Source organism: Tachyglossus aculeatus, chromosome 1, assembly GCF_015852505.1.
Source record: "Tachyglossus aculeatus isolate mTacAcu1 chromosome 1, mTacAcu1.pri, whole genome shotgun sequence".
NCBI lineage: Eukaryota > Metazoa > Chordata > Mammalia > Monotremata > Tachyglossidae > Tachyglossus > Tachyglossus aculeatus.
This window is the reverse complement of record NC_052066.1, coordinates 156863994-156888958: the sequence shown is the minus strand read 5'-3', so window position 1 is coordinate 156888958 and position 24965 is coordinate 156863994. Positions and strand designations below refer to the sequence as shown.

At 43.2% G+C, this 24965-nt stretch overlaps 1 protein-coding gene and 1 non-coding gene across 2 annotated transcripts in view; one reads left to right on the top strand and one right to left on the bottom strand.

The window, feature by feature from the left end:
* Positions 1-24965, top strand: part of SLC24A4 (solute carrier family 24 member 4) — a 157072-nt gene that overhangs the window by 707 nt on the left and 131400 nt on the right. The window contains exon 2 of the mRNA XM_038747197.1: positions 1445-1552. Within this exon, the coding sequence (XP_038603125.1) occupies positions 1445-1552 (108 nt within the window). The remainder of the gene's footprint in view (positions 1-1444; positions 1553-24965) is intronic.
* Positions 6826-6962, bottom strand: LOC119933963. Its single transcript, XR_005452825.1, has one exon. It is a non-coding gene; the product is annotated as a small nucleolar RNA SNORA7 (small nucleolar RNA).

Genomic DNA, 24965 nt, shown 5'->3' with positions numbered 1-24965 from the left:
AAGAGAGCCGGCTCAGTCCACTAGATTGGAAGCTCCCAAAGGGCAGGGACTCTCTCCCCCAAGGGCCTTGGTACAGGGGCTCAGCACACCATAAGCACTCAGCAAGTAGCCCTGGTCGATTGACCTTCGTAAATGCCCTTGCCCGGTGCTGCTGCTGCCCCCCTCCCGCCTCTAAATAACGGGCTCTCTCCCCTCCTTCCCCTTCCCTTCGCCCCCTTAGGCCAACCTTTGGCCACCCCAACCTCACCGGAGAAACCCAGGACTCTCCCATCCTGTAAATGTGGGTTGCTCAGTTGGTCGGAGGTTGGCGAGGGGTTCGTAGCTCTAGCCACTCTAGCACAGTTCCTTTGGGAACACCAGCTCGTTATTGAGTTAACCTTCAAAAGCCACTCTTTTTTTTTTTAATAAGGGCAGATGTCTCTGCCTTTTGATTTGGCTAATGCTGTCCTATTAGGATGAACTGCAGATTGATTTAATACCCTACATCCCTCTGACACACGCATACACCTAGTTTTGGAGACTGTGGAAAGGCTGTAGGTCATTTTTCTTAGTTGACATAAAGGCATGTTTAATATCAGGAGGACAAATATTTAAACATTTTGGAGACACATGTGTTAGTTTTTTAATATTACATTGCTTCAAGTACGAAAACTTTGCCCTGTAATGTAAGATGAAATGAAGTTGAACTGGCCCTTTTCAGAAATTAGAAATTACCTGTAGATGTTAAATTGCTTAAAATCCCATTAACACATGGGTAAATGCTGCTTTACAACTGAACAAATCTCAGAGCCTTTCCTCCACCTGTAGACTAAAATAGTGCAATATCGAGTGCTTAGGAGAAATGTACTAGGTAAAGCAACTGCATATTATTACTTAACTGTGACACTATACTAGGAAAAAAGTGGAATGTTTTGGGAAAAGTAGTATTAAATAATGACTTTCCCTTGCAGAGCAAGTATTACATTTAAGAGTTGGATTAGCAACTAGTAATGGTTTATTATTTAGTTTATTTAATTAAAGATATGTGTGTATATGCTCCCTGAATCTGAATTTATCTTGGGATAAAATAGCAAAAAAGACCTATAGCCCATGTTTCTGTGTACAATTAGATATGTGTCACCCATCTATACAGAGAAGCAGCATGGCCCAGTGGGTAGAGCACGGGTTTGGGAGTCAGTAGGATCTGGGTTCTAATCCCGGCTCTGCCACTTACCTGCTTCATAACCTTGGGCAAGTCACTTCACTTCTCTGTGCCTCAGTTCCCTCATCTGTAAAATGGGGATGAAAACTCTAAACCCTATGTGGGACATAGATGGTGTCCAACCTGATTAGCTTGAATCTACTCCAGCACTTAGAACAGTGCCTGGCACATAGAAAGTGCTTAACAACCTTTAAAAAAAGGTTCTAAATATCATTACTGACAGTAAAATTTCTGAAATTCTAGATCATGAAATTTCTACAAACAACCGGGCTTTACCTGAAATGTGGAGGAATAGAAGGCTGATGGCATCGAGTAATGGAACTCAAACAGCAAAGAATTGCACAGATCCTGGTAAGGAATGAAAACTCAAACAAGTTATTTTGCTTGCCACTGAGATCTTCTGCACTGTGAGGTTACAGCAAAGGTGGCAAAAGTAGATTTGAGGATGAGGGGTAGAAAGGATGTAGGGGAGTGGCAGAGAGGGAAGAGACCTGTGAACGTGGAACAAAAAAAAATTAAAAGATTAAAAGAAAAAGTGCATCTTGTGAAAAGGTAACAAGCAGAGTGAATGGAGAAGGTCCTCAGCAACTGAAGTGTTCTATCCAGCCAGTAAAAACATGTTGTTAAAGAGCATTTAGATTTTTTCCTTCTGATGCTTCTAGAGTCTAAGCATCTTTCCCCCCCACCTTTTTTTTTTTTTGCTAGTTTCTACCTTTGCTCATACACGTTTTTCATTTATGGTTCCCTCCCAGGGAGGAAAACATGCAGTTTCATAACATATTCATAAAATATACTAAAGTTCCAACATACCTAGGTACCAGATAGGGTAGATATGCTTTGATAATAATTTGTTGTGTCTCTGTTTAACAGTACAATTCAGTGCATTCAGACTGTGATGGAAGATGGAGTGGTTTGGGGAGTAAAGATACTGGAGATTCCTCAAACTTCTGAGAAGCAAAACCTTTGGGTTAATGATAATAATAGTAATTATGGTATTTAAGCATTCACTATGTGCCAAGCACTGAAGTAAGCTTTGGGATAGGTGCAAGATCATCAGGCTCACAATCTGAGTAGGAAAGGGAACAGGAATTGAATCCCCATTTTAGAAATAAGGTAGCTGAGGCACACAGAAACTTGCCCAAGGTCACACAGCAGACAAGGGGTAGAACCAGGATTAGAACCCAGGTACTCTGACTTCTAGGCCCGTGCTCTTTCCACAAGGCCACACTGCTTGTTTTGGGTTGATAAGGAACTTCTTATAGCAGGCAGTTAAGTGATTGTTCTAGGTTTCAGACTATCCAGAAAAAGGGAGTCTATATTACCTGTTGAAAGTCTGCCTTAGTGCCTCATATTCCACTCTTGGAGTTTTCTAGGCATGCCTTTCCCTTTAGCCTTACAACCTACTAAATTGTAAGCTCTTTGAGGGCAGGTGCCTCTGAAAAGCAGTGTGGTCTAGTGGTAAGAGCATGGGCCCGAGAGTCAGAGGGTCCTGGGTTCTGATCCCGGCTTTGCCACTTGTCTGCTGCGTGACCTTGGGCAAGTCACTTAACTTCTCTGTGCTTGTTACCTCATCTCTAAAATGGGGATTAAAACCAAGAGCCCAATGTGGGACAGGGACTGTGTCCAAACCAATTATCTTGTATCTACCTCAGCACTTAGGACAGAGCCTGGCATAGAGTAAGGGCTTAACAAATACCATAAAATTCTAAAAAAAAGTGTCATTCCTGTTTATTCTGTTGTAAACGATCAAGCTCTTCTGCATTGTGACAATTCTGAGTAGTGCTTTGTACTACTATTATCCTCTCTCTGCCCTTCCTAAAGGGAAGGACTGTCACAGTCCTCCATCTCTCTGTAGAGAGATGAGTTTCTTTGAGCTGGAAAATCCAGGAATTTTTGGGAAACTTTGTTCCGAACAATCTATTTTCACCCTCTAGACTCTAAGTTCATTGTGGGCAGGGAATGTGTCTGTCATTTCGTTGTGTTGTACCCTTCCAAGCACTTAGTATAGTGACCTGCCCACAGTAAGCGCTCAAATCCAGTCGACTGACTGACTGACCGCTCCTATTTACTCGGAAGTAACTCTTCCAATCCCACCCCGTACTCTGCGGGCACCAGTGGGTGAAAGGAGGTGATTTTCTCCCCAGTTACAATACATATCCCTTTATCAGCTATGGGAGGTGGGCGTATGTGCAGAAATGAGATATGCACTGGTGAAGGTGTCAACTCCAAGTTTGGTGGGCAGTGTGGGAGTGCTAATACTCATAATGAATCAAAGTTGTTTGTGCAGTGTCATTTCTCTTGGCCTGGCCCATTATTGGTTAGATTCTTCAACATGTGGAAGCAGTGTGGCCTAGTGGACAGAGCCCTGGGAGTCAGAAGAACCTGGGTTCTAATTCCAGCTCCGCCACATGTCTGCTGTATGACATTGGGCAAGTTGCTTCACTTCTCTGTACCTCAGTTACTGCATCTTTAAAATGGAAATTAGGACTGTGAGCCCCATGTGGGACATGGACTGAGTCCAACCTGATTGGCTTTTAGTTTCCTCAGCACTTAGTACAGTGCCCGGCACATAGTAAGGGCTTAATTAATATCATAAACATATAGAATTAACAAGCCTGTAGGGTTTGGGGCCTGCCTTCTCCTCACCTGTTGTCCTGTCCCAGAATTCTGAGTCAGGGCAAACTGAGTGAAAAGGAAGGCAAACAAAGAAGGAGGTGAGTAGGGAGGATAAATGGTAATCAAAATTACAGTATTTAAGAGGTTATTGTATGCCAAGAGCTGGGGTAGGTGCAAGATAAATTGGACGTAGCGCTTGACCCACATAGAGGCCCCACAGTCTAATGGAGAGAGAGAGAACAGCCACTGAATCTCCATTTTACCGATGGGGAAACTGAGTCACGGAGAAGTTAAGTGATTTTTTTTTTCCCAAGGCCATGAAGCAGGCAAGTGTCAGTGATGGGATTAGAACCCGGCTCTCCTAGACCTGGGCTCTTTGCACTAGGTCATTCTGCTTCTCAAGCAGGATCAATCCTTTCGTTCCCTCACTGCTTCTTTGGCCACCTCGAGCACCAATGTCGGGTAGTTCTCTGTTTGCCGGGATCTGGCTCATTGTCCCCTTACTAAGGGGTCTGCCCTTAAGCAATACCTTGGAATGGGTGAACGACAGAGAGCACTCTTACCCATCAAAAAGGCCTAAGGGATGGGGGAGCTTTAAAATTAGATCTAATTGCCCAGACTGTGCAACACCTTGGATAAGCAAGAAGGCAGCATGCCTTCAGTGCTCGGTAAAGGGGAATGCTGAGGCACAATACAGGTAAGGCACTGCTAGGTCGGACCTGGCGATGGCCTAGCCAGGAGCTCCTCTCAATGCCAGCTTCCCTGGGTGGTGATGGCGCCTTCTCACTGTGAACTCGCCACCAACCCCTCGCCCACGTCCTGCCTCTGTCCTGGAATGCCCTCTCTCCTCAAATCCTACAGACAATTACACTTCCCACCTTTGAAACCTTGTTGAGGGCACATCTGCTCCACGAGGCCTTCCCTGACTCAGCCCCCTTTTCCCCTTCTCCCACTCCCTTCTGAATCACCCTGACTTGCTCCCTTTGTTCATCCCCCATCCCAGCCCCACAGCACTTATGTACATATCTATAATTTATTTATATGAAATATAAATATCTATTATTTATTTATATTTATATGTCTCCCCCACTCTAAACTGTATCCTCGTTACGGGCAGGAAATGTGTCGGTTTATTGTTGTATGGTACTCTCCCAAGTGCTTAGTACAGTGCTCTGCACACAGTAAGCACTCAATAAGTACAACTGAATGAATGAATGGTACAGTGAGCCCGTGCTGCTTCCGCTGTATGGAAGTGTTTTTCTGAAATATTTCCTGAGTCGCTGTTGAACCCAGTTTGGGCAGTTTACTTGTGAAGCTGAAACCAGAGAAATTAGGCCAGAATTAGCCAACTTAATTCAAATTATTCCAGGCAGGTGGCAAAGTTTGGCTCTTCTGGCCCCAAATCTAAAATTGTCACTGTCCCTCCTTTCACTTTTTCGTTCAGAGCACCCGGGTCAAGTATACACACTTCCCCGGAAACCAGAAATTTTCTTTAAAAACTGACCTTGACTACGGTGAGGGGTGGGGGGGAATTTCCTCAGTTTTACCCCACCCTATTCTCCCGCAGGCATTCAGAGATGTGAAAAGAGGGCCATTCAGTCATTGAGGGATGCGAAAAGAGAACTTTTCCCTCTTCCACACCTCAGGCTTCTGATGAGAACTGCTTTCTTTGGTGTTAAATCTATATTTGCCGATGTTTTCAGAAAAAATAATCATTTTATTGAATATTTGTTCAATGTTTTGAAGGCTTGAATTGTGACATCCATGTTTCTGTTGTTTTTAGCACATATATAAAGCAGGTTCATGAAAAGCATGCAGCGAGACTTTTTAATTGTAAACTGTTTTGGAGCTCGTCTTTAGTCCTAGTATTGCTTTATATTATGTGAGGGAGAAAGAGACATTTTTGAGCCACTTCCTGTTTTTCTGCAGTTGTCAACACATCTATCACATGGGTAGTAGCAGGGTTAAAGGAGGAAGACCGTTAGGTTCAGGATTGAAAGCTCCAAAGAACCCCAAAAGTCTATTATTGGGAACACCCTTTTGCGGAGGTGTTAGGAACTGAGCAGCTTTGTAAAGAACTCTTTAAATGCTGTTTTCCATCTGTTTTGTTAGGAACATTTTCTATTTATATTACTCCTTTTTTGTTTGAAGGCTTGGGTGGCTGATGTCTGGGAATTGTACAGTTTAGAAAAGGAAGTGAAGAGACAAGGGTCAAAAATAGAAATGAGGAGACCTGGTGTAGAATTGTGGAAATGCTTGTGATGATGCTAATAGTTATATCATAAGTTAGAGAATTTCATCCCAAAAGCTTCTAAAGCCCTCAGATTGCTTGGCTTGTCAACATTAAACTTGTGGCTCCCCCAGAGTGAATGGACAGAGCAACCCCTGAAATTGAAACGTGGCCATAAATTATTTCAGCGGGTTTAACAGTGCTTATCAGCTTTTTAGAGTAGGAGGAATAGAAGAGTTCAGTTTTCCTGCTGAAGTTGCAGGGGGAATTTAAAGTGACTGCAATTCACTGTGGAATTTGTTTTACAGTTTTGAGTATGTATTTCAAACAGATCTCAACCATTTCTGGGAGGGTGTGCTGTGTTGGTGGAGCCGGGGGGGGGGGCGGGGGAGGGGGAGAGGGGACAAGTCCTTAGAAGAAAAGAGAAGAGAACTTGTTGAGAAAATTACCCCCAAAATAAAGGCAGTTATGCATTTATTCTTAGCAGGTAACAGAAAGGTCTCTGAGAGGACTTTTATGGTTCACCTAGTCAATTAACCATCAGTGTTCCTTGTCTTGTCTTATGCTGTTGAGTTGTCTCTGATCCATAGCGACTCCATGGACACATCTCTCCCAGAATGCCCCACTTTCATCTGCAGTCGTTCTGGTAGTGTATCCATAGAGTTTTCTTGGGAAAAATACAGAAGTGGTTTACCATTGTCTCCTTCCGCACAGTAAGCTTGAGTCTGTGCCCTCGGCTCTTTCCTGTGCCACTGCTGCCCAGATCAGGTGAGTTTTGACTTGTAGCAGATTGCCTTCACTCACTAGCCACTGCCCAAGCTGGGAATGGAATGGGTATGCCTCTGCTTGACTCGTCCTCCCATAGCCGAGACTGGTAGAGTACTGGAAACTCTCCAGGTGTGACACTAAGAGGGTCAAGTGTTCCTTAGGCATCTATTTAATAGGGGCTAGGTGGAGAAGTAGATGGAAGCTGGAATGACTGGATATGGGGGAAGCCATGGGAGGCAGCATGGCCCAGGAGAAAGAGCAAAGGACTCGCAGCCGGGAGATACCTGGAGTCTAATCCCAGCTCTGCCACTTGCTGGCTGTGTGACCTTGAACCAGTCATTTCACTTTTTTGTGCTTCAGTTTCCTCATCTGTAAAATGAGGGTAAAATGCTTGTTCTCTCTCCCTATTTGATGATGAGCCATGTGATGCAGGGACTGTGTCCAATCTGATTATCTTGAATGTATCCCAGCACTTACTAAGGACTTAATAATGATTAATAAGAATACGTTGGAAAGGAGATTGAGCTCATTTGATCGGTAATGGGGTTAGCTTGTTGGAGTGTATAAGTGGAGAGATGCACACACAAAAGTAGGAGCAAGAAGTGGAAGGATAGGGGATGGTGTGGCGGCAGGCTGAAAATGCAGACATGATTGGTTTTGCTTGCAAGTTATTTTGCCTTATCTTGGGAGTATCATTCCTGGGGCTCTGATCCTAGAATAAGGTAGCTCCAAGAGGATTTGGGTTTACTCTTATCGATAGCAAAGTAGCTTCAAAGAAGAGCATAGCCTCGGAGATTGAGCACTGGCTTGTGGCTGTGGCTCAGAAGGACCGGGGTTTTACTCCTGACTCTGCCACTTCTCTGCTGGGTGAACTTGAGCAAGTCACTTCACTTCTCTGTGCCTCAGTGAACTCATCTGTGAAATGGGGATTATGATTGTGACCCCCATGTGGGACATGAACTGTGTCCAACCCGATTATTTTGTATCTATCCCCGATCTTAGTTCAATGTCTGGCACATAGAAAGCACTTAAATACCATAACAAAGAAAGGAAATCAGGGCTGCTTTTCTTCTTTTTGGATCAGAAGCATCAAGACAATGAAGAGCTTAAAGCAATTTAGAAGTTAGCAGGGAGACAGCCAATCATTTGAGTGCTTACTTCATTCATTCAATTGTATTTACTGAGCACTTACTGTGTGCAGAGCACTATACTAAGTGCTTGGAAAGTACGATTCAGCAATAGAGACACTCCCTGCCCACAATGGGCTTACATTGTACTAAGTGCTTGGGAGAGTAGAAGTAACAGTAGACATATTCTCTGTCCACAACGAGCTTAGAGTTTAGAGGGGGAGACATATAAATAAATTACAGGTTTGTACATAAGTGCTGTGGGAGTGGGGATCATCATCATCATCAATCGTATGATTGATGATGAATAAAGGGAGTAAATTAGGGTGACACAGAAGGGAGTAGGAGAAGAGGAAAGGAGAGCTTAGTCAGGGAAGACTTCTTGGAGGAGATGTGCCCTCAGTAAGGCTTTGAAGGTGGGGAAAGTAATTGTCTGTCAGATATGAAGAGGGAGGGTGTTCAAGGCCACAGGCAGGATGTGGGCAAGGGATCATTGGCAAAATAGGGGGAATCGAGGCACAGGGCGAGACACTAAGCAGAGAAGGTGGCAAATTGTCAGGTGTCAAGGTAGGTGTCAAGGTGATTGAACCTACTTGTTCTTTTGGGAGTGTGTAAGATCCCTTCTCTGGCATTGTAGAAGCAGAGCCCCCTGTGAGCTGGCTTGCTCAGTAATGCTTCCAATACTGATTTGCTTGCAATCAAAAAGTTTTATGCCTTATCCAAACTCTCACTACCATCTGCTAGCTATCTCTCCAGTTTCCAGGACCATCTGTTAACCGTGGACTTGCAGGTTCCATCTCCTGGTGCCAAGTTGCTTACCTCCTGCATCAAAGAGCTCCCACTCCGGTACCTTCAGATCTCTGAGTAACACTTCTCTTGTAGTTAAAAATGGAAATCATTGAGTATTACTATGTGTCATCTTAGGTGGATTGCATCCAATCATTTGACTCAAAGGAGAACTGTAAGAAAAATAAAATAACCAAATATGGACATTTTATTGCATCATTGTCCATTATTAATTGAAGCATACTATTCTATCACAAAATAGAAATGATAAATGTTTCCAGGATAAATTTACTTCGCAAAAAGCACTGGGCTTTTCAGGTCCTTTTGAAATGGAAGAAACTGAAGGTTGAAAGGCTAAAGAGCAATGAATGTTCTTAGTTTGTATGCGAACCCCTCGAGGATGTGGACTGGAGCAAGAGAGGGCCCCAAGGGAATTTCTGGCTTGTAGCTCTCTTCCCTTTATTCAAGAAGGTGCAATATTTCAGACTCAACTCTCAGTAATTGAGGTTGGGGAGACAACACACAAAGAAACAGCACAAGTAAGATTAATGCCTTGTACTTGGAGAAGGGCTTACTACTGACTGCCACATCTTATTGGCCATCCAAGGGGACAGAAAAAACACAAACACCTGACAAAATTAGCATTTCACAATTGTAAATAATTAGGCTTTGGGGACTTACCAAAGACTCCATGTTAGAGCTTGGCTCTTCACCAGTGCATAAATCTCAGGACAACAATGGAGTCAAATTCCTCAGTTGGGCTAGTTTGAAAAAGAAAATGGCATGAACACCCTTTTTCCTCACACCTGGAAAATAAATTGGGCCTGAAATTGGCAGGGAGCTTATCTACCCAGCAGCATTTTAAATGCTTCCAAGATGCCTAACCAGTCCATGAGGACTGGGCAATTAAGTGACTATGACTGGCTGATCACAACAAGAGGAGCAGTGTAGCCTAATGACCTGGGAGTCAGAAGGACCTGGGTTTTAATCCTGCTCCATCACTTGTTTCTGGGTGACCTCAGGCAAGTCACTTCACTTCTTTGTGCCTGTTACCTCATCTGTAAAATGGGGATTAAGACTGTGAGCCCCATAGGGGATATGGACAGTGTCAACCTGATTAGCTTGTATCCACCCCAGCACTTAGTACAGAGCCTAGCACATAGTCTGTGCTTAACAAATGCCATAGTTGTTTTTTTTATTGTAGTTTTGCTCCTATTCAATTATCATTGGGCCATATGACCAAGCAGTTTAACATGCTGCATTCAGGCTGTGCTTTCTCTTAGCTGTTTTGGTTTGAATTCCACTTTTGGCTACTCTACCTTTTCCCATGGTTTAGAGGTAAAATCGTATCTTATCCTTCTGAGTGTTTCCCAGGCACAGCAGGTACTCCATAAATCCTGTTGGTACTGATATAGTCTCTTTCCTTTCAAGACTATCTTCCTTCCTCACCCCATTCCTGGGCCAAAGGTAGGGGCAAGTAATGCTATACCCATTGTATGGGTGGAGAGCCTGAAGCCCAGAGGAGTTCCTGCTTGTCCATCCAAAGATCTGGTGCTGAGCAGTAGCAGAATTAGGATTATGGGGCCTGTCTTCTGACTCCTCATATTGCTGCCACATGAATTATTACATACAACTTTACATAGCAGGCAACCCCTACCACCCATGTGTACCAGTGTTGGAGGTGACTCAGAGGGATAAGACACAGTCTGGGACCAACTGTTGAGAAATGTAATAGCTGTCTGGTAGATTTTGCTGGTGCCTCAGGTTCCTCACTGTAAAATTCAGCCGCTTATTATCTTGCCTGTCAAATTGACATCAAGGGTTCATTGAGCTCTTTCCCCTGGATTGGGGCAGGATCATATTTCAACCAACCCAGACAGATGACTGTCCTGTTTCAAAAGACCTTCAGAGAAAGGAATTCCACAACTAACCTTGGGAAGCTATTCCACTAGTAATCATGTCTCTCCATTAAAAATTTTTCCCTTTATCTAAGATAGAACTCCATGTCTCTCCATTAAAAATTTTTCCCTTTATCTAAGATAGAGCTCTCAAGCAGCAGTTCAAACGCTTTCCTTAGGCTGTACTCTCAGTGGAGGTGGAAAACAGCTGATATGAGTCCCTTTAGCACTTTATAACCCTTTATTGAATCACTCTTCTGCCTCTTCCAGGGTGAAAAGTCTCAGCCAACTTTGACTTTTGGTTTTTGTTGTACAACCCTGTAATCATCTTTGTGATAGACCTCTGCCTCCTCGCCATGGGTTTTTTTTTATTTGAGGAAACTAGCACTGTCCACGGTACTCTAGAAAAGCCTGACCAGTGCTGAATATAATGAGAGAATTCATTCCTGTTACACTTCAAAGAGTACGTCCCAATTCTTGTACTTTTTACAAGTGATGCCACACTGCTGACTCACAGTTAAATAACTTGGAAGCAGCATGGCTCAGTGGAAAGAGCACGGGCTTTGGAGTCAGAGGTCAGGGGTTCAAATCCCGGCTCCTCCAATTGTCAGCTGTGTGACTTTGGGCAAGTCACATAACTTCTCTGGGCCTCAGTTACCTCATCTGTTAAAATGGGGATTAAGACTGTGAGCCCCCCCCGTGGGACAAATGATCACCTTGTAACCTCCCCAGCGCTTAGAACAGTGCTTTGCACATAGTAAGCGTTAACAAATACCATCATTAATATTATTATTATTATCCACTGTGACCCCTGGAACACTTTCTGCCAGTCAGATCTTCCCAATGCTGTATTGTTGATTTCTTTCCCCAATCAGTTCCACAGTTCCAGTCTGCTAAGTTTAAATGAAGCAGGTGCTTACACGATCTCTGAGCCAATGCTTTCGGCCTGCTTATGAGTCATCTTCCTATTTTTTAAGAGCCCATAGATTGCTGGCTGTTTACATTTCAAGCGATAAGGACATAATCCTTACCAGAACTGAAGCTCCTCTTTGCCACCTCTTCACCCTCTTTGCCTGTTATGTTTTCCCCTCTGCCCCTCCCCTTCCTCCCCACCACACTACAGAGAGACACCTTAGAACAATGGGAAAGAATTGATTCCATTTGTTGTAAGCCAAAATGACGTGTGTGTGGGTGACATCCATGTTTGATGTGAATGTGTGTATGTGACTTCTCCTTCAGGAGAGCAGAAGTTTGAAGGAAAGGGCCACTTTGCCTTTAACATATCCTGTAGAAGAGCCCATGGTGATTTTTATAACCAAACAATTAGAAAGGACATACTATAATTGTCAGTTATTTTTATGGTACCCATATTCCCACATTGGATTAGGTTCTATAAAATATAATATAAACATAAATTGAATATCCATATCCAGATATGATTTAACACCTTGTTTTGTTCTACTATTTGGGAAACTCCAGACCAGAAAAGGGGAGAAGCCCAAGAGGGAGCCCAGACAGAACTAAAACAACTGACTGAGGGACTCTATGGAATGTTTTATGAGGAAAGATTAAAGGAGCTAATTAACTATGGCTCAGCTGAACACCAATGAAATGGGACTATATAAACAGTTCCACAGGTGTAAACACCTAGGAATGTTAATGTGGATTTAAGGAAAATGTCATCAAATCAAGGAAGGGGAAGTTTCAGCTGGATTGTCCATGAGTGATTTCAGTCAGTCCATCAGTGGTATTTATTTTGGAAATTATTGAATTGTGGAACTACTCATTTCCCCAGTCCCAGAGAAATAGAGTCTAAAGGATTGGTTGGAAAGGGTAATTTGAATTAGGGAGGAACTGGGAATCAGGGATTGAATTTGAGGCCAGTTGGATTTTTTTTTCCATCTCTGATTTCTTTGTGGTTCTTCTCTGGGCCACAACAAGCAACCCATCGTCAAGCCATTTTTAACCGCCCTCGTATTAATAATAACAATAATTATGGTATTTGACAGGCACCACTAAGCTCTGAGACCATGGGCTATTTCTTCCTCCTCACAGGAATTCCCATTAGGCTTGGTGTGACAACTTCAGAGATAACATTTGACCTCTCTAGATCAACGAGTTGCACACATGGCCTTCGGAAGGTTACTGTGCAGCTCGAGTACCTGATAAAACAATTTAACATTTGTTATCCCAAGTGCATGTGCCCCTACCACCACCTGTTCTCTCCCTTGACTTTTCCGACCCTTTTGTTGCTGAGTTGAGCATTCATGCCCCTGCCTCTTAGATCTCCGACGTGGCTCTTGTCATAGAAACACTGAGGGAAGGGGTTGGACTGAGTTGGGAGAATCCCTGCTCAGGAGGCCAGAAAGTTTAACTGTCTAACTGCAGCTCTGAGTCGGCATTGGTTCCCTCACTACACCTCTCGCACCAGTTGGCATCTTCAAGACAAATTTAGCCCTGTGGTATATTTGAGAATGATACCTCTGCTAATGCATTTTTGTGTGCACTTCGCAATGTGCTCCGTCCCCACCCAACTTCTACCTTTGCGTGCTCTTAATTTCAACGGGAACACAACTGGCAGAGATGTGAGGGTATGAGTGGCTCTGCACAAACCACTAGCCCTGTAATCAATTCCTTCATGCCAGTTCTTGGCCCTGAAGTCTTCATGAGTTGGTCAGGGCTCCTCTATGATTACAAGAAAAGCAGCATGGCCCAGTGGTTAGAGCACGGGTCTCATCCCGACTCCACCACTTGTCTGTTGCGTGACTTTAAGCAAGTCACTTCACTTCTCCGGGCCTTAGTTACCTCATCTGTAAAATGGGGATTAAGACTAGGAGCCCCAAGTGGGACAGGGACTGTGTCCAACCTGATTAGCTGGTATCTAGCCCAGTGCTTAGAACAGTGCCTGGCACATAGTAAGTGTTTAACAAATACCATAAAAGAATATAATGGAAGTCTCTGTCCTCCCTCTCTCCTTCTCTTTCCCTCTCCCCTTTCTCATCCACCCAATCATCGTTGTCACTAGGAAAAAGGGAGTGTAGGTAAATATCTGTAGCTAATGTACAGCTACAGAAGAAGCAGAGAAGCACCACAGCCTCATAGAGAAGCAGCATGGACCTGGGATTCAGAAGGTCATGGGTTCTAATGCCGCTCTACCACTCATCTACTATGTGACCTTAGTACAAGTCAATTCACTTCTCTGGGCCTCAGTTACCTCATCTGTAAAATGGGAATTGAGACTGTGAGCCCCACATGGGACAGGGACTGTGTCCAACGTGATTTACTTTTATCCACTCCAGCGCTTAGTACAGTGCCAGACTCATAGTAAGTACTTAACAAATGTCATAATAATTATTATGATTATTGCTGAGCAAAGATTATTAGCCTGATATATTTCAATTGCCTTTTAATCTTTTGATCACTGGCATTTATTGAGTGCTTACTGTTTGCAGAGAGCACTGTACTAAGAACTTGAAAGTGTAATAAAACAGAGTTGGAATGTGTTATTCATTCATTCAATTGTATTTATTGAGCGCTTACTGTGTGCAGAGCACAGTACTAAGCACTTGGGAAGTACAAGTCGGCAACATATAGAGACGGTCCCTATCCAATAATGTTATCCCTGCCCACAAGGAGTTTAGAGTCTAGAGAGGGAGGTAGACTTTAAAATACATTTCAAAAAGGGGAGATGTGGCCTAGTGAATAGAGCACAGGCCTGGGTTCTTGTCTGCTTGTGAGCTTGGGCAAGTCACTTAACTTCTCTGCCTCAGTTGCATCATCTAGAAAAGCCCCATATGGGACATGGCCTGTGTCCAACCTGATTACCTTGTATCTACCCAGAGCTTACTTCAGTGCCTGGCACATAGTAAGCACTTAACAAATGCCATTAAAAAAACCCCAACATGGCAAAATTTAAGGATATGTACTTAAGTGCTTTGTGGCTGGGGTTAGTTAAGAATCAAAGTGCTGAAGTGTGATCTGGGGCTGGGGCTGATAGAAAAGAAAGTGTTTAAGGGATATAGACTCAAGTGAATGGACCTCACAGAAGGAAGGGTGAATAGTTGGGGACACGAGGAATTAGTCAGGGAAGGCCTCTTGGAGGAGGTGTTTTTTATAGTAAGGCTTTGAAGATAGGGAGAGTTTTGTTCTGTCATATGTGAAGTGGGAGGGAGTTCAATGCACAGGTAGAACATGACTAAGTGGTCATCAGTGAGAGAGTTGAGATCGAGGTACAGTGAGCAGATTGAAATTGCTCCCTGTGTCTCTGCCGAGCCCAGTACCACCAGTCTGCAGCCCTGGATCACCTCCCTCTGTTCTTGTGCATGAGCTGAAGAGCGCTGCTGGTGGAAATCTAGACATCAGGCTGACCTCGTCCATCTCACCTTATTAGAATAATAATATAGTATCCTCATTTCCTTTACTTCTACCCTCTCCTTTGCCTGACAACAATACTTCTCCATCCTTACTGACTCCCACACCTCTTGCCTGCACCAGATGCTTCAGATATTTACCTCCCTCCTCAAATCCCCGTCCCTTCTCTCCCCACATCTCTTGCCCCTTATGACATGGCCACATGCTTTGTTGATAAAACCGTTAAGAGAAGCAGCGTGGCTCAGTGGAAAGAGCATGGGCTTGGGAGTCAGAGGATGTGGGTTCTAATCCCGGCTCCACCACTTGTCTGCTGTGTGACCTTGGGCAAGCCACTTAACTTCTCTGTACCTCATCTGTAAAATGGGGATTAAGACTGTGAGCTTTATGTGGGACAACCTGATTACCTTGTCTCTACCCTGGCTCGGCACATAGTAAGTGTTTAACAAATACCATTACTATTTATTAAACATGGTCTCCCTAAAATCTCCCCTGCTTCTCTACAGTCCCTTCCCTCTCCAGCCCCCTCTTTGACTCTCCCATCCTTCCCAGCAGTATCTCAAGAGGAGATTTTCCCCACCTCAAATTCTACCCCCTCCACTTGTACTTCTGACCCCATCCCTTCTCACCTTATTAGAATAATAATAATTATAGTATTTAAGTGCTTACTATGTGTCAAGCACTGTCCTAAGACCTGGGGTAGCTACAAGCTAATCAGGTTGGACACAGTCCCTCTCCCACATAGTGCTCACAGTCTTAATCCCCATTTTACAGATGAGAGAGCTGAGGCGCAGAGAAGTGAAGTGACTGCCCCAAGATCACACAGCAGGCAAGTGACAGAGCTGGGATTAGAATCCAGGTCCTTTTGACTCCCAGGCTCGTGCTGTATCCACTAGGCCTTGCTGCTTCCCAAAGCAGTTGCCCCCTCCCTCCTTGTCTGCCATCTTCATCTGCTCATTTATGAATATGAACATAAGTGCTTTGGGGGTGGGGTGAATATCAGCCGCTTAAGGGGTACAGATGCAAGTGTACAGGTAGTGCAGAAAGGAGGGCAAGTAGGGAAAATGAGGGCTCAGTGGTCAGAAAGGCCTATTGGAGAAGATGTCATTTTAGTAGGTTCGAAGGTGAGAAGAGCTATCTTCAGCTATTTGTTTTCCAACGGCTTCTTCCTCATTGTTTTCAAACATGCTCATATCCTTTTTCCTAAAAAAAAATCCCTCCCTTGACCCCATGGTTCCCTCCAGTTATCGCCCCATCACCCTCCTACCATTCCTTGAGTGAGTTGTCTACACCAGCTGTCTTCTCTTCCTCTCCTCCAGTTCTCTCCTTGACTCCTCTATTCCAGATTTTAACCCTCTAGCACCATGGACCCTGCCCTCTCTAAGATCACCAATGACCTCTATCCTGCCAAATCCCATGACCTAAACCTCATCAACTACTCAGCTGCCTCTGACACTGTAGACCACCTTCTCCTCCCGGAAACATTATCTAACTTGGGCTTCACTGACCCTGCCCTCTCCTTATTCTCCTCCTATCCCTCTGGCCGCTCTTTCTCAGTCTGTTTTGCTGGCTTCTCCCATACCTCCCCCCACCTTAACTGAGAGAGCCACTCAAGGAGTGTGGCTTAGTGGATAGAGAATGACCTATGTTCTAATCCTGGCTCTGTCACATGCTTGCTGTGTGACCTTGGACAAATCACTTAACTTCTCTGTGCTTCAGTTATCTCATCTGTAAAACTGGGATTAAGACTGGGAGCCCCATGTGGGACATGGTCTGTGTGCAACCTGATTATCTTGTATCTACCCAAGCACTCAGTTTAGTGCCTGCCCCATAGTAAGCTCTGAGCAAATACCATTACAAAAAAAGGGGGCTCCGTTCTGGATCTCCTTCTTTTCTTTATCTACACCCACTCCCTTGGAGAACTGATTCTCTCCCAAGGCTTCAACTACCACCTTTAGGCAGATGATTCGCAAATCTACATTCCGCAGCCCTCATCTCTCTCCTTCTCTGCAGTTTCGTATTTTCTCCTGCCTTCAGGACATCTCTATTTAGAGGGTCTGCTGACATGTCAAGCGTAATAAGTCTGAAACAGAACTCCTCATCTTCCCATGTTTGATGCAGAGATGGATGGGCAACCACTGAGGGTTTTTGAGGAGTAGAGAGAGGTGGATGAAGAGTTTTTTAGTAAAATGGTCAGGCCAGCCAAGTGAAGTATGGAATGGAGGCAGGGAGGTCAATGACAAATATGATGCAGAAGCCGAGGATGGATACCATGAGTGCTTGGAGCAGCATGGTGGCAGTTTGGGTGTAGAAGAAGAGATGGGTTTTAGAGCTGTTATGAAGGTAGAACTGACAGGATTTGGTGACAGATTGAATATGAGGGTTGAATGAGAGTGATGAGTCAAAGATAACGCCAGAGATGGAGTGGTGGTGTCTAAGGTGATAGATGGTCATAGAGAAAGTAAGAGTTTGGGTGGGCAGATATAGTTATCCTGAGGGCAAGAGGAAATGCAAGATTGCATAGGATAGTGGTTAGAGCTGGAGTTGTAGATGTGGTAATCAACTGCCTAGAGATGGTAATTGAAACCGTGGAAGCAAATGAGCTCTCTAAGAGAGTGGGTGAAGATAAAAAATAGAAGTGGAACAGAACTGAACCTTGAGAAACCCCCACTGTCAGAAGGTGGGAGTCAGAGGAGGAGCCAGCAAAAGAGATTGAGGAAGAGCAGCCGGACAGCTAGGAGGAGAGCCGGGAGATGAAAGTGTCAGTGAAGCCAAGGTTAGATAATGTTTCCAGAAGAGGGTTGAAGGCAGCTGAAAGGTCAAGGAAGATTAGGGTGGAATAGAGGCTGTTGAATTTGGCAAGAAGGAGGTCATTGGTGATCTTAGAGCAGTTTCCATGGAGTGAAGGGGGAAGAAACCAGATCACAGGGAGACAAGGAGAGAATTGGACTAGTGAAGGTACTTAAACAGCTCACTCAAGGTGTTTGGAAAGGATTGGTAGGAGAGAGAGATGAAGTGATAAATTCATTCATTCATTCAATCATATTAAGCGCTTACTGTGTGCAGAACACTGTACTAAGTTCTTTGGAAAGAACAATACAACAATAAACAGTGACAATCCCTGCCCACAACGAGCTCACCTTCTAGAGGTGGGGAGACAGACATTAATACATTGGAGAATTGGAGAAGCAGCGTGGCTCAGTGGAAAGAGCCCGGGCTTTGGAGTCAGAGATCACAGGTTCGAATCCTGGCTCTGCCACATGTCTGCTGTGTGACCTTGGGTAAGTCACTTAACTTCTCTGAGCCTCAGTTACCTCATCTGTAAAATGGGGATTAAGACTGTGAGCCCCACATGGGACAACTTCATTACCTTGTTTCCCCTCCCCAGCGCTTAGAACAGTGCTTTGCACATAGTAAGCACTTAACAAATGCCATCATCATCATCAATACAAATAAATAAAATGACAGAAGTATACATAAGTGCTGTGGGGGTGGGAGAGAAGGGCAAAGGGAGCAAGTCTTGAGGGTGCTGTGGCTGAAGGGTCAAGGGAGGGCTTTTCATAGAATAAAGAATACATGAGTGTTTGAAAGCAATGGGGAAGGAACCAATGGAAAGGAAACTGAGGATGCATTCAGGGTGGTAAGAAGGAAGTGGACAAGTGTTTAATAAGATGTGAAGGGATGGGGTTGGTGGCGAAGACAGAGGGCATGTAATTTTAGAGGACGCAGAACATCTTTCGAGATGCTGCTGGGAAGGATGGAAGAGTCGAGGAGGGTGGGGGCTAGAGAGGTAGAGGGGAGATTTTAGGGAGATAAGGCCTGATGTTTTCAACTTTATCAGTGAATAGATGACAAGGTCAGTAGGGGCAAGAGATGGGAGAGGCGGGGGAAAAATAGGTTTGGAGATGGATTTTAAAGTCTTTTCATGCTGAACAGTTCTTTCGTTGTTTAAGAACAATGAACGGGAGCCTTTCTGATATGAAATTGTTTTCCAGAAAACAAAAACAGATTTAATTAGAATGCTTACCATCAAGTATGTGATTAACCCCAGTGGAAACTTTCTCTTTTGAAAATGACATATTACTTGCGCTTTATTTTATCCCTCAGGGTGAGGATATTTGGTAGGCTCAAATGTAAGTGGGCCTATTGAGACAAGCAGCATTTTTAAATAGGAACTTATTCCGGTTTAATTTCCATCATTTTTAATCGACACATACTGTCCTTTAAATTCATGCCAGTGAGATGATAGGCTATATTAAAAGGGCTGGAAGAGGGCCGAACATGGAAATGATCAAAGTTGGGATTTTCTTTATGTTTCATCTTCTTGGCCCAAAGAAACAAAACAAAATGCAGTCTCTGCAGAGGCCTTATTCGTGCTTTTGCTAAGGGTTCAGGAATATATCCTCTGCTTCCGAGACTGGCTAGCACTAGCCTTTTGTTATGACAAGCACCGTAAAAAGCAAAAAGCCATGAAGCAAACAGATCTCAAGAGTTTTGCCACAACCTGCCAGCAGAATCCTCTTGAGTGCTGAGATCACGAGGTAGACTCCAGGGTAATTTATTCATTTCCCTAGGTCTGGGAGCAGAGGTTGCAGGAAGCAGTTAGACACATAGTAACTAAGCCTTTGAATAAAGCTGAAACATGGTAACCAGAGTCAAACAAAACACAAGCGAATATAAATAAATAGAATATATTTCTAGATTTCTTGAAACGGACTGTTGTACTTGAGTGTCCTGCTCTGTACGGTTGATTGGGGTGGGGTTTTCTTAATCCTTTTTGATTATGCCCCAAGCATTAACACAATTGACCTAAATTTTATTGTGCTGCTTTACAAAGGGAAAAGTGATTCTTTTTAATTTTTCCAAAATCTGAAGTATCGTTCTTAGAATTTTTCTCTGCTTGTTCTCAGACTTTACAATTTCAAGCAAAGTCTGAAGGTCATTTACATTCCCCTTCACTCCCGTTGGCTTTGACTAGATGCTTTTAGCTATTATCCTCTTTTCTGTTGCTTTTTAGTACTTACCTTTACCACAATTGCTGTCCTTGGCCCTAAGCCATTCTGAAGTTAGAAAGCAAAAGTCACCATCTCTCTCTATGTATCACAGAGAGCTACTGCCTTCATTCTTTTCTCAACCATTCTTGAAAATTGGATTTGAAAAGCCACCATAAGTCAGACCCCAAAATACTGGCATTGTTAATCCGAGTTTCAGAGGGTCAGTCTAGGACACAGAATTTAAAGATCTGCTAATGGATTTCACCACATTACAGATACATTGGATGATAACACAGCACCTGGCTTTGTAAGTTGTTATTCCATTAGTAATGGCATTCCCACAGGCTTCTGTATGCTGTGCATTTCATTATTTTTAATCTTGATCGTTATCATCCATGGTATTTGTTGAGCACTTACTCTGTGTAGAGCACTGTACTAAGCACACTCTACACTGTGAGCCTGCTGTTGGGTAGGGACCGTCTGTAAATGTTGCCGATTTGTAGTTCCCAAGTGCTTAGTACAGTGCAGTGCACACAGTAAGCGCTCAATAAATATGACTGAATGAATGAATGAGGATACAGTACAACAGAGCTGGCAGACATGTTCCCTGTCGACAGTAAAGTTACAGTCAAGAAGATATAATAGTTCCTTGTGTCTTTCGTTTAGTCTTTATTTCCTAAATAATTATATTTAACTTGGAGACAAAAAACAACCTTTAACTGATGCATTGAATAAGCCCAGTTAATTCTGCATATGTTTTGTGATGATGAAGATTTACTTTGAATTTGTAGATGTATTCCCTCAGGTCCTCATTTTGTCAAGTATGCCTAATGTTCTTGTGATTTTACTGCCATTATTATTTAGGATTTCTGTGATTATTCTTTCAAGTTTGGCCATTTGATAAGCCCTTTCTGAGTAGTAGCAAAGTGAGGTTGTTTCTGTAATTGGAAAATTCACTCATCGAAAATTAATAAATCTAGCAATAATGATGACATGTTTCATTGGGTCTTCAACACTATTTTTGCATAATGAAATACAACATTGGAAGATGAATCTTGAGTAAAGATGTGTTCAGGAATGGGACCCACCTTCTAATGACCAACTCCATACTGATAAGCATAATATAATGTTTGTTCTATAGGAGCCTTTTACATTTCCAAACTGCTGGCTAAATGATGTGAGAAAATGGGCAGGTGTTATCTTGAGCTTGTGAGAAGACTTGTCTTCACTGTGGCTTGGAGCCAGAAAGGTCACACTATGCCCCAGAGCAAAATTAGAAGAGTCAATATGAGGTGTGAGATCACGTTACTCAATAGTGCTAGCTGTATTCAGCCTGCCATCAAGATAATGAACTTCAGTAGCTTTCTATGGAAAAATCTTCATTTACTTTTCCAGGAAATTGATCCCCCTTCCCCTGCCACCCCAATAAAGTTTTTAATTTTCTAAAGCAGTTACTGTGGCATTACTTTAGATAGGGCACTTGGTGGTGTAGGGATTTGGAAATTTATCTGAAATAATCAGTCAATGGTGTTGAGTGCTTACTATGTGCAGAGCACTATACTAAGCGCTTGGAAGAGTACAATACAACAGAATTAGCAGACACATTCCCTACCCATAATGAGCTTACTTTCTGGGGTGAGGGGAGACAGACATTAATACAGATAAATGAGTAATTTATTACAATGGATAAAAAGTTCTGTGATGTAAGAGCACTGTTTGGCAATCCTAAGGTGTGAGTTTTACTTTACATGGGATCCTACATGCTGAGGCATAAGTTCAAAATCAAGGCCCACAAGCAAGGCCCAAGAAGCCTTTGTGCACACTCTGATCCTTTCCTTTTCCTTTCTCCCCTATTCTTCTGGGTGCCAGTAAATTATCTCTGAGCCATTTTGAAAAATAAAGAAAGAGTTGGAAGCCCCAAGGAGAGGAGATGTAGGGAGCTGGTTCTAAGGTGACTACAGTGTTTGACCCAGTGAAGAACAAGCAGTGAAATAGTGCTGTGTCTGTGGATGCCGCATGGGGCTAATGCAGCTGTTCTTGCTTTCCTGAAAGACATTAATCAATCAATTTTATCTATTGAGTGCTTACTTACCCTCTAAGGATTTGGCCTAGGGTGTTAAAAAGCCAAGGTAATTTATTGAAACAAAGCTGAAGAGGTTAGGAAAGGAGGCCTATTTAGGTATTATAGCCATAAATGATAGCCAACTGTTTATGGTCATGAAAGACTTAGTATGAAAGGCCACCACTTTTCTAATGTCCACGGAGAAGTGTTTATAGAGCAAGTCAGTTCAATCCATGATAATAATTATAATAATGATGGTATTTGTTAAGCGCTTATTATGTGCAAAGCACTGTTCTAAGCACTGGGGGGATACAAGGTAATCAGGTTGTCCCCCATGGGGCTCACAGTTTTAATCCCTATTTTACTGATGAGGGAACTGAGGCCCAAAGAAGTTGTGACTTGCCCAAAGTCACACAGCTGACAAGTGGTAGAGCTGGGATTAGAACCCATGACTTCTGACTTCCAAGCCCATGCTCTTTCTATTGATCCAGGCTGCTTTATTGAGCACCTACTGAGTAAAAAGCAACTAACTCTAGTCTGTAAGCTTGTTGTGGAAAGGGAATGTGTCTGTTAATTGTTATATTGTACTTTCCCAAGTGCTTAGTACAGTGCTCTGCACACAGTAAGTTCTCAATAAATGAATGACTAACTGGGTGTGGGCTGTGGGGCAAGTGGTACACAGATGCAGACCCCCCCCCCCAATTCATTTCCAATTTAAGATATTTGTTGGGAAATAGATTGACATTAATCAATGATGATAGTAAGGTTTTGCTACTGCCAATACTACTACAAATAACTGAAGTATTTGTTAAGCACTACTATGTGCCAAGCACTGTACTAAGTACTGGGGGAGGTGCAAGATAATCAGATCAGACACACACCCTGTCCCACATGGGGCTCAGATTCCAAGAGGGAGAGAGAGAAAACATGAATTTTATGTCCACTTTGCTCTTCCCCTTTTAGACTGTGAGCCCACTGTTGGGTAGGGACTGTCTCTATATGTTGCCAATTTGCCAATTTGTACTTCCCAAGCGCTTAGTACAGTGCTCTGCACATAGTAAGCGCTCAATAAATATGATTGATGATGATGATGATGAGGCAACTGAGGGCCAGAGAAGTTGTGACTTACCCAAGGTCAGTCAATCGTATTAATCAATCAATGCTAGTTTTTTGAGCATTTACTATGTGCAAATGCATTGTATTAAACACTTGGGAGACTACAACAGGGTTTGTAGACATATTCCCTGCCCTCAGCGAGCTTACAGCCTAGAGGGGAAGACAGACATTAATATAAATAAATTACAGTTATGTACTTAATGTGTGATTGAGGATTGGGTGAATATCAAGTGTCCAAAGGGAACAGATCCAAGTGCTTAGGCAGTGCAGAAGGTAGAGGGAGTTGGAGAAAGAGGGCTTAATCAGGGAAGACCTCTTGGAGGAGATGTGATCTTAAGACTTCGAAAGTGGGGAGAGTGGTGGTCTGGTATATGTGGAGGGGGAGGGAGTTTCAGGCCAGAGAGAAGGGGTCAGTGGCGAGATAGATGACATTGGAGCATAGTGAGCAAGCTGGCATTAGAGGAGTGAAATATGCGGGCTGGGGCTATAGTAGTAGGAGACCAGTGAGGTTGAGGTAGGATTGGGCAAGCTGATTGAGTGCTTTAAAGCCAGTGATAAGGAGTTTCTGTTTGAGGTCATTCATTAATTCATTCAATCATTTATTGAGTGCTTACTGTGTGCAGAGCACTGTACTAAGTGCTTGGAAAGTACAATTCAGCAACAGATAGAGACAATCCCTACCCAACAACAGGCTCGCAAGTCTAGAAGGGGGAGACAGACAACAAAACAAAACAAGTAGACGGTGTCAGTACCATCGAAATAGATAAATAGAATTATAGATATATACACATAGAAGACATAGGTCACATAGAAGGCAGATGGAGCTGGGATTAGAACCCAGGTCTCATACTCCCCAGCCTTTGCTCTTTCCACTAGGCCATCTGTTTTCTTTTTCAATTATTTAATTCTTGATTGAGTGGAAAAGCAACATTTTAAAATTTATCATGTGGGAAAAACTTCAGTCAGATCAGACTTTTCACTATAGATCTAATCTTGTGACCAGAATTCCTTCTGAAATTTAGGGCTCCTTTGAGGGGAAAAATGCAGGTGGAAGCTGATTTCTGATGGTTCACTGTCTATGTGCTATCCAGGGTAGGCTAGCCCACGGTTGTCAGTATTGCATAAGCAAGTCAAAGTCAAAGAGAACAAGAAGAACAGCCCTTTGATCTATGTAACATTAAACTTGCTTTAGTCAATTATCATTTTGCCTCTTCATTTTTAGCAAATTTTTAAAACTCAAAGGCATTTGAAAAAAAAATGTGACTTTGTTAGGCAGCAGATTTTAAGACACTGTCGCATTGATTTTATTGCCACGGTTAAGGCAAGAAATGTTAAATTCTCATAATGTTATGCTTTTCACATTTGATCTGTAACTTTCATTATTGTTTCCAATAGCAGAGTGGTTTCCTCACTGAATAATGGATGAGCGAGTTAGATGATCTGATTGTGTTTCTTCCCATGTGGCTGTACTTAAAGAAAGTCAGAATACTGCCTCTGGAATGGCTTCTGATGCCTAAGGCTTTTTATTCTGCTTTTTCCCATTTAAGCAGCTAGAAAACATTTCCATGTTGTAAAGGAGAGCATAAAGGAGAGGGATCTTGCATGGTCAGGAAATGCAGTCGATTACTTTTCCTTCAAATCAGTGCACTTGAGAAGTACAGATGCTTCTGAGCCCATAGAACCGCTCTGTATATGTTAGCGGGACAGGAACGATTTCCTTGTTAGCATCTGGAAACCCCATTTTTTTTTTTTGTGGGTCTTGTTCCTCTTCCTCCCTCCTCTCTCTTTCCTCCTCCTTC